Raw genomic sequence first — 9,915 nt, 5'->3', positions numbered from 1 at the left:
ACAACTCTGCCCCATTCCTCATCCTTCTGTATTTGAAGGCTTGAAATGTATTCAGACTTGCGTTAAGGACAATATTGGTTCCTTTTCCAAAGCTTTGATATACTACCTCAAGTACCTGGTGTGGATTTCTGGGAAAGAATGTAAGTGAAAATTCACTCTGACGGGGAAATTTTGGTGTTACAACCTGTCAGGAAAGCCCTTATGCAGACACTATAAATTCATCAACATTTTGGCTGGTTTCTTTTTACTCCTACCTTTGGCAAACCCCTCCACCTTCATCCTCTTTGCCATAGATGAGAGTAGTGCAAAGTCATTTCTCTCCTATGAAGAGTACATTACTTTATGTAGTTTCTTTTATTTAGGTTTCTTTGGATCCTCAGACCTCTGAGAGGATTTTTTAAACTATGGTTTCATCACTAATCCAGTTTGTTTTGGTTGTAGAGGAGGAAGCAACAGAACGTGACTCTCTACACCCTAACAAGAGATGATATTTCACACTTGCCTTTGATACTACTCTGTTCACTTGAAATCTCTCTGAATTGTTCTTGAAAATAATAAAGAAACTAGAGGTCAATGATGAAAAATAAGACAATAACAACTTTCATTCTCCTGGGATTGACAGATGACCCTCAACTTCAAGTTCTAATTTTTATTTTTCTATTTCTCACTTACATGTTGAGTATAACTGGGAATCTGACCATCATATTCCTCACTCTAATGGACTCCCACCTTAAAACACCCATGTACTTTTTCCTTCAGAATTTCGCCTTGCTAGAAATTTCATTTACATCTGCTTGTATTCCTAGATATTTGCACAACATAGCAACAGGTGACAGGTCAATTACATACAATATTTGTGTTATTCAAGTGTTTTTTATTGATGCATTTGGAGTAACAGAATTTTTCCTCTTAGCCATGATGTCATATGATCGCTATGTGGCCATCTGCAAACCACTGCATTATGTAACCATCATGAACAACAGGGTGTGTGGAAGGCTTGTTCTCTGCTGCTGGACAGCTGGGGTATTGATCATACTCCCACCACTTACAATAATAGTAAATCTAGAATTCTGTGACTCTAATGTAATTGATTATTTTTTTTGTGATTCATCTCCTATCTTGAAGATTTCATGCTCAGACACATGGCTTTTAGAACAGATGGTGATAGGCTGTGCTGTATTGGCCTTCATCACAACCCTTCTAGGTGTGGTTCTGTCCTATATTTACATTATCAAGACCATTCTAAAATTCCCTTCTGCCCATCAAAGGAAAAGAGCCTTTTCCACCTGTTCTTCCCATATGATTGTGGTTTCTATCACCTACGGGAGCTGTATTTTCATCTATATCAAACCTTCTGCAAAAGAATCAGTGGCTATTAATAAGGGTGTGTCACTGCTAATGACATCCATTGCTCCCACGTTGAACCCATTCATTTACACTCTGAGAAACAAACAAGTGAGACAAGCTTTCAGTGACTCATTGAAAAGAATTGCATTACTCTCAAAGAAGTAAAAGAATGCTGAAATCTAGGAATCAAGTTTTCAAAAAAATCAGAGATTCCTAAGTATAAATTTTTTTGAATAAATCTTTATTGTTCAGATTATTACAGTTGTTCCTCTTTTTCCCCCTATAGCTCCCCTCCACCCAGTTCCCACCCTATCCCATGCCCTTACCACCCCCCATTGTCCTCATCCATAGGTGTAAGATTTTTGTCCAATCTCTTCCCACACTCCCCACACCTCCTTCCCCCTGAAAATTGTCAGTCCACTCCCTTTCTATGCCCCTGATTCTATTATATTCACCCTAAATATAAATTTTCTAAGTTACAAAATCATTCTGTCCTCCTCATCTGTGTTGTAATTCAGGTTAACTTCCTCAAAGCATCCTAAAACCAACATACTAGTTACTTTTACTCTTTTTATAAATGAACCTCTGTCAAGATAATCTCTCTTACCAGAAAACATGACTATATATGTTATAGTAAATATGTTAAATATTTTAACTTCTACAGCTTAACCAATATTTCAAAAATGTTAAATGATAGAAAAAATATAACACAAAACAAAATTAGTGCCTGATTTATGAGAAATGTGTTGGGGAGGGGGGAATTCTACTCTGATAGGAAAATTGTATTCTAAAAATAATCGTAAAATAAAAAGACCCAGCATCACTCCCGCAGGCATATGCATATACTTGATATTTTAAGATCTGGGCTGTTGGATGGAACTAAGCCCTATCATAAACCTGCCAATAAGTCCTAATTATTAATTGACCAAACATACAATAGCACTGAAATGAACATATGACCCAAAACTCCAGAATATTTTTAGTATTTTCTCTATGTCTATGAGACTCACCTTATGAATTCCACAAGTGGATTCCCTTGATCTCTGGCTTCAAGGAGAGTTTAACCAAAGTAAGGATCTGACTAGAGATTATAGTTCAAAAGGAGAGTGGGGTTGGGTACCTATTTTGTCCATTTACTTGGTTGGAGTTGGCAGTGGTTGGCTGCATCCTTGTACTAAAAGCCAGAGCTGCTGTATACATCCCTCCTACACTAGAGTCACTTTCTCCACATTCCAGAAACTGTTTCCTCATCTTTTCAAAGGGGTATTAATGGCTCCTCATGTTGCTATACTTGCACTACTACATCATCTCTTTTTGGTTTCCTTTAATACTGAGTACAATTTTATTAAAAGTCTCTTAACAAAACACGCTGTACATAAGTACCCTATCTCTTTTCTGCTATTACATTCTCTAATATGCCATAGAACTGACAATACTTTCACAGTTTTTCTTGATGCTTGAGTCCCTCTTATCAAATATTTTACACCTAGGTTTTAGATGAATAAATAACTTAAGTATCTGGAAAATGAATAGACTTTAATCCTAGATAGTCTCAGTGATCATAAAGAACATTGAAAATTACTTAATCTTTGTTCTTTCTGACAGTCCTGGGAGTTTAATGTTTTGATGTCTAAATCTAATGTTTTTAGAGTTTTTAATGCAAGTATGTATTAAATCCAAAAATATAAACACTATCTTTATAGTCTACTAGAGGCCCAATGCACAAAATTCCTGCAAGGGGCTCGGCCCTCACAGCCCCTGCTGTCCCTGACAGCCCCGGCTGCCTTGACCAGCCCTCACAGCCCTGGCTACATCCGGAAGGTCGTCTGGACGGTCTTTCTGCTGTTTGGTGTAATTAGCATATTAGCTCTTTATTATATAGGATACTAGATAATATCCTAGGTCCCTCAGCCAGGACTACACCCTCTCACAGTCCAGGAGCCCTCAGGGGATGTCCCCTCCCTCTGCCCACTGGCACTCGCCTTGGCTGGCCCGGCGACACCTGCTCACCGGCCCCAACCCCTGCCAACTGGTCATTCTACCATTCGGTCAATTTGCATATTATACTTTTATTATATAAGATAGTCTATACTCTAGACTGTTTCTAGAAAAAAAGCAAGTGGGGTAGTCTAACTCCATCTTAAGATTTTTAAAAATTTTAGAATCCCAGAGACAAAAAATCCTATAACAACATGTCATCTTTTTGGTTCAAGAATTAGAGATGATGTAACTTATAGGCCCATGTAATTAAAGTCAAAGGACAAAGAATTTGGAAAGCTTCAGAAGACAACTTTAGCTTATTTTTAGTCTGTATTTCTATTATCACTTTTTTTTAATAAATCTTTATTGTTCAGATTATTACAATTGTTCCTCTTCTTTTCCCCCATAGCTCCCCTCCACCCGGTTCCCAACCCACCCTCTGCCCTTACCCACCCGCACTGTCCTCATCCATAGGTGTACGATTTTTGTCCAGTCTCTTCCCGCAACCCCCAAACTCCTATCCCCCCGAGAATTGTCAGTCCACTCCCTTTCTATGCCCCTAATTCTATTATATTTACCAATTTATTCTGTTCATCAGATTTTTTATTCACTTGATTTTTAGATTCATTTGTTGATAGATATGTATTTGTTGTTCATAATTTTTATCTTTACCTTTTTCTTCTTCTTCCTCTTCTTAAAGAATACCCTTCAGCATTTCGTATAATACTGGTTTGGTGTGATGAACTCCTTTAACTTTTTCTTATCTGTGAAGCTCTTTATCTACCCTTCAATTCTGAATGATAGCTTTGCTGAGTAGAGTAATCTTGGTTGTAGGTTCTTGCTATTCATCAGTTTGAAAATTTCTTGCCACTCCTGTCTGGCCTGCATAGTTTCTATTGGGGAAATCAGCTGACAATCATATGGGTGCTCCCTTGTAAGTAACTAACTGTTTTTCTCATGCTGCTTTTAATATTCTCTCTTTGTCTTTTGCCCTTGGCATTTTAATTATGATGTGTCTTGGTGTGGTCCTCTTTGGATTCCTTTTGTTTGGGGTTCTGCGCGCTTCCTGGACTTGTAAGTCTATTTCTTTCACCAGGTGGGGGAAGTTTTCTGTCATTATTTCTTCAAATAGGTTTTCAGTGTCTTGCTCTCTCCCTTCTTCTGGCACCCCCATAATTCTGATGTTGGTACGTTTGAAGTTGTCCCAGAGGCTCCTTACACTATCTTCATATTTTTGAATTCTTCTTTCTTTTTGCTTTTCTGGTTGGGTGTTTTTTGCTTCTTCGTATTTCAAATCTTTGACTTGATTCTTGCGATCCTCTAGTCTGCTGTTGGATCTCTGTATATTATTCTTTATTTCAGTCACTGTATGTTTAATTTCTAGTTGGTCCTTTTTCATATCCTCAAGGGTCTCACTAAATTTATTGGCGGTTTCTAGAAAATTCTTGAAAAACATTATAACCATGGTTTTGAACTCTATATCCTCCATTTCTTTCATTTGTGATCTGTTTCTTTGTCTCCGCATTTTGGCTGCTTCCCTGGGTTGATAGAGTGGCTTTGTGTGCTAAGTGTCCTATAGGGCCCAGTGGTTCAGCCTCCCCAGTTACCTGAGGTGGACACTCTTGGTGCACCCCTTTGTGGGCTGTGTGCACAGTCTTGTTGTAGTTAATCCTTGATTGTTGTTGGTATCACTGGGAGGAATTGACCTCCAGGCCAGTTGACTGTGAGGATCAGCTGTGTCTACAATGGGAGAACTTCTGTGCTGGAGACATCCTTATGAGGCAAGACTTGCTTCAGTGAAGCTTTTGTGCTCACTGAGTCTGTCCCTTATGAATCTGAGGAGTTGTAATCTGGATGGTCCTACTCTGACCCCTGGGTACACTGGCTCTTGGATCTCCAAGGAGGTGCTAATTTAGCCTCTGCCTGAGGCCACCCAGCAGGAGCTATGAAGAAATCTGCAGATTCCTCTTCTTTGTTTAGGTTTTGGAGGTGCCCAGATGAGGCCCAGCTGTGAAGCAATGCAAGCTGCTGTCGGGCCTTGGGCCTTCTTTTAGATATTCTGGGTCTCACTGACTCAGCTGCAATGTGTTAGGTAAGTTTAGAATTCAAAGGACCAGGCCATTCATATGCAAAAGCCTCTGTGCTCAGCTTGGATGGGGCGGAGTCTCAGGGCAGAGCAAACAGCAATGGCTTCCCGTCGGCCCTGCCCTAAGAGGCCCCTGGGTCTCAGTGTCCCTTGGTAATCACTGCAAGCACCTCTGAGAGAAAGCTGCCCTCGAGTTCCGCCCACTGCCAGACAGTCCAGTTTCTCCCAGTATGAGTCTGGGTCCCCAGAGTCTCATACAGAACTGGAGTTCAGAGCAGTTGGGAACTTGTGACTCACTCCGGATTGAAAAAGCTAGCCGCATACTCAGTTGCCAGCCCTCTCTGCACGCGCACCTCCGTACCTCCGCACTTTACTTCCGCAGCTCCTCTGAGTCTCAGTGTGCTTTCCTCTTCCCTTCTAGTTGTAGAATTTGCACTTAGCCAGCCTTCCTGTGGTTCTGGATGATGTCTGTTTTGTCTTTTAGTTATAGTTTTGAAGTTGTTGTGCGAGGCAGCAAGTTCAGGTGTTTACCTATGCTGCCATCTTGGTTTCTCCTCTATTATCACTTTTTGAAATCACTCATCATTAAGAAGGAATGTGATGAGTTAATGATTAATATTTATGTTCTCAGTTATGTCACTATCTAGCACCATATATCCTGACATGAATATTGTTTGACAAACTAGGACTTACCATAATGGACATTTTTCTGAACGCATTCAAAGCTAAAATTTAATCATATGTGTAAAAAAAATAAATAAAATTTATTTACTTAATTAATCTGAAAAATAACAAGATTTAAAAGGTGAGATAGGAATTTATATAGTGACTTTCTTAATAGTAAATATTGAAAAGTAGAAAGCTTTCATCCTAAGATCATGGTTTTCTCATCCAACATATCTCTTTAACACTATACTGAAGGTTCTCATCCATGCAATAAGAAAAGTAATAAAGTATTAAGAATGGACAAGAAGAAAGGAATCCCTCTTTATTTGCAGATGGTTGTCTATGTAGAAAATCCAATGGAATTTTTTAAACAACTACTAGAACTAATAAGTGAATTTAGCAAGTCTCAAAATATAAGATCAATATACAATAATCACTTTTATTTTTATGTACTGGCAACAAACAATCAAAAATTGAAGTTATCCTAACTAATAAAAGAGAAACATGCTGTGCCCACGTACCCCTGCTGTGCCCACGAGCCACGCCCACCAGCCAATCAGGAGCAAGTATGCAAATTAACCCAACCAAGATGGCGGTTAATTTGCATATCCAGGCACAGAGCGAAGACTGAAGACAGCATAGAAGGAAGCCAAGTGCTGCAGAAGGGAGCAAAGCTGCAGAGAAGCAAGCAGGGCGGCCGAGAAGGGAGGGAAGCAGGCAGGACGGCAGAGAAGGGAGGGAAGCAGGCGGGGTGGCGGAGAAGGGAGGGAAGCAGGCGAGGCTGAGAGATGGCCGCAAGAAGCCCTATTCTTGCAGGAATCTTCCTGCAACGGGCCTCTAGTAAAATAATACCATTGACAGGGAGGTAACCAATCAAAGTGTCTCTCTCATATCAATGTCTCTCTCTCTCTCTTTCTCTTTCTCTCTCTCTGCTCCCCTTTCACTCTATCTAAAAACTGATAAAAACAATGGGAAAATACCCTCAGGTGAGGATGTACAAAAAATATAGGATGTAGACAGGTAGATGATAGATAGATAGATATGAAATACTTAGGAATAAATCTGACAAAATATGTGCAAGATCTGTTCACAAATCTAAAAGACATGGGTGAGAGAAATTTTAAAAGATTAAAATAAATGGAAAAATATACCTTGTTCACAGATTTCAAGAGTTAATATTGTTAAGATATCAACTTTCCTCAAATTTTTCTGTATATTCAATATAATTTCTATCAAAATCTCAGTAGATATATCAGTAAAAATTGGCAAGCTGAATCTAAAATTCAGATATAGATACAAACGATATAAAATAACTAAAATAGTTTTGAGAGAGAACAATATCAGAGGACAAATACTCCTTAAATTCAAGACTTATAATGCAAAATAAATAAAAGATTTGACCACCAACTTACACCATACACAAGATAAACTCAAAATGGATAAAAGACTTAAATGTAATATGCAAAGTCATAAAAAGTCTAGAAGAAAACATAGGTAGTAAAACCTCAGATATCTTCATAGCAATACTTTTGCTGATATGCCTCCTAAAGCAAAGGAACAAAGGAAAAAAATAAATAAGTGGGACTACATCAAACCAAAAGACTTCTGCACAGCAAAAGAAACCATCAACAAAATGAAAAGGTAACCCACTGTATGGGCAACATATTCGCCAATGATACATCTGTTAAGGGGGTTAATTTCCAAAATGCAGGGTGTCCCAAAAATAAATGTATACACACTGTAACAGCTGATAGTTCAATTTTGAAAATGAAATGTATTTTAATAAACACTGCATTTATAATTATTCAAAGTGTGTGTATACATTTTGGGGGGACACTCTATGAATAAAGAACCTATAAAACTCAACATCAGAAGACAAACAATCCAATTTTTAAAATGAGCAAAGGATCTGAATAGACACTTCTCCAAAGAGAACATACAGATGGCCAATAGACATATGAAAAAATGCTCAATATTGCTAATCATCAGAGAGATGCAAATTAAAATTACATGAGATATCACTTCATACCTGCCAGAATGGTTACCATCATAAATCAACAAACAACACTTGCTGGCAAGGATGTGGAGAAAAGGGGACCCTTGTTTGGGGGAATGCGACTGGTGCAACCACTGTGGAAAACAATAGAGAGTTTCCTCAAAAAATTAAAAATGGAACTATTTTTTCACCCAAGTAATCCCATTTATGGGTATATATCCTAAGAGTCCTAAAACACCAATTCAAAAAAAATGCACCCATATGTTCATAGCATCCATAGTTATTTACAATAACCAAGATCTGGAAACAGCCAATCAGTAGATAAGTGGGTTAAAAAATTGTGGTACATCCACACAATGGAATACTACTCAGCCATAAAAAAGAAGAAACTCTTACCTTTTGGGACAGTATGGATGGAACTGGAGATTATTATGCTAAATAAAATAAGCCAGTCAGTGAAAGACAAATACCACGTGATCTCACTTATATGTAGAATCTAATGAACAAAATAAACTGACAAATAAAATAGAAACAGAGGTGTGTATGCAAGTAACGGACTAATGGTTGTCAGAAGGGTGAGGGGAGGTGGGGAATGGATGAAAAAAAGAGAAGGGATTACCCAAAGAACATCCTATCTAATAAAAGAGTAATTTGCAAATTGACCATACCTCTGCTACACCCATAAGCCACGCCCACCAGCCATGCCCACCAGCCAATCAGGAGCGAATATGCAAATAAACCCAACCAAGATGGCTGCGGCCACAGAGAGAGCAGGAGGGAGGCTTGGGTTTCCCCAGCAATGGAGGAAGCCAATCTTTCCACCTGCCCTTGCCGGCCCAGGCCTCCACTCAATGCTACAAAGTTTCAATGATAAAAGATAAATAGATCCCAACAAAAAAGGCAGCAGCCATGGAGCTGGAGAGAGCAGAAGGTTAGGGTTGCCCCCAGTGATGGAGGAAGCCAAGCTTCTGCAGCCCTGGCCTGCCTTGGCCTCAGCTTGAGGCTACAAAATTTCAATTATAGAAGATAAATAAATCCCAACAAAAATGGCTGCTGCCACGGAGCAAGCAGAAGGCTTGGCTCTGCTCCAGGCTACAAAGTTTCAATTGTAGAAGATAAATAAATCCCAGATACCAGGGCCTCCGCTTGGGTCTCCAGGGGGCGTGGCCGGCCTGCAAACCACCACAGGCTCCTCGCCCAGGCCACCCCACACCCCAAGGGAACTCCCACCCTGATCCGGACACCCTTCAGGGCAAACCAGCTGGCCCCCACCCATGCATCAGGCCTCTATCCTATCTAATCCTATCTAATAAAAGAATAATATGCAAATTGACCATCACTCCAACACACAAGATGGCTGCCCCCATGTGGTCAAAGATGACTGCCCCTATGTGGACACAAGATGGCCACCACAAGATGGCCAGCAGTGGAGGGCAGTTGGGAGGGACCAGGCCTGCAGGGGAGGGCAGTTAGGGGTGACTAGGCCAGCAGAGGCGGGAAGTTGGGGGCAACCAGGCCTGCAGGGAAGGGCAGTTACAGGGGACCCAGGCCTTCAGGGGAAGGCAGTTAGGGGCAAACAGGCTGGCAGGGGAGCAGTTAGGCATCAATCAGGCTGGCAGGGGAGTGGTTAGGGGGTGATCAGGCTGGCAGGTAGAAAGGGTTAGGGGTGATCAGGAAGGCAGGCAGGCAAGCAGTTGGGAGCCAGCAGTCCTGGATTGTAAGAAGGATGTCTGACTGCCCGTTTAGGCCCGATAGGGGTCCTAGATTGGAGAGGGTTCAGACTGGGCTGAGGGACACCCCCCGCCCCCCATGCACGAATTTTGTGCACTGGGCCTCTAGT

At 40.5% G+C, this 9,915-nt stretch overlaps 1 protein-coding gene across 1 annotated transcript; it reads left to right on the top strand.

Moving 5' to 3' along the window:
* Window positions 1-573: 573 nt before the first annotated feature.
* LOC308243354 (olfactory receptor 6C2-like) lies at window positions 574-1,512 on the top strand (the record flags this gene model as incomplete). Its single annotated transcript, XM_080658658.1, has 1 exon — window positions 574-1,512. The coding sequence occupies one exon, from the start codon at window positions 574-576 to the stop codon at window positions 1,510-1,512; it is 939 nt and encodes a 312-aa protein (XP_080514784.1).
* Between the last annotated feature and the right edge of the window lie 8,403 nt (window positions 1,513-9,915).

This window comes from Plecotus auritus (genome assembly GCF_963455305.1).
Source record: "Plecotus auritus genome assembly, chromosome: 3".
NCBI lineage: Eukaryota > Metazoa > Chordata > Mammalia > Chiroptera > Vespertilionidae > Plecotus > Plecotus auritus.
Note: the sequence above shows the minus strand (reverse complement) of the source record. Positions and strands in the feature narration are given on the sequence as shown.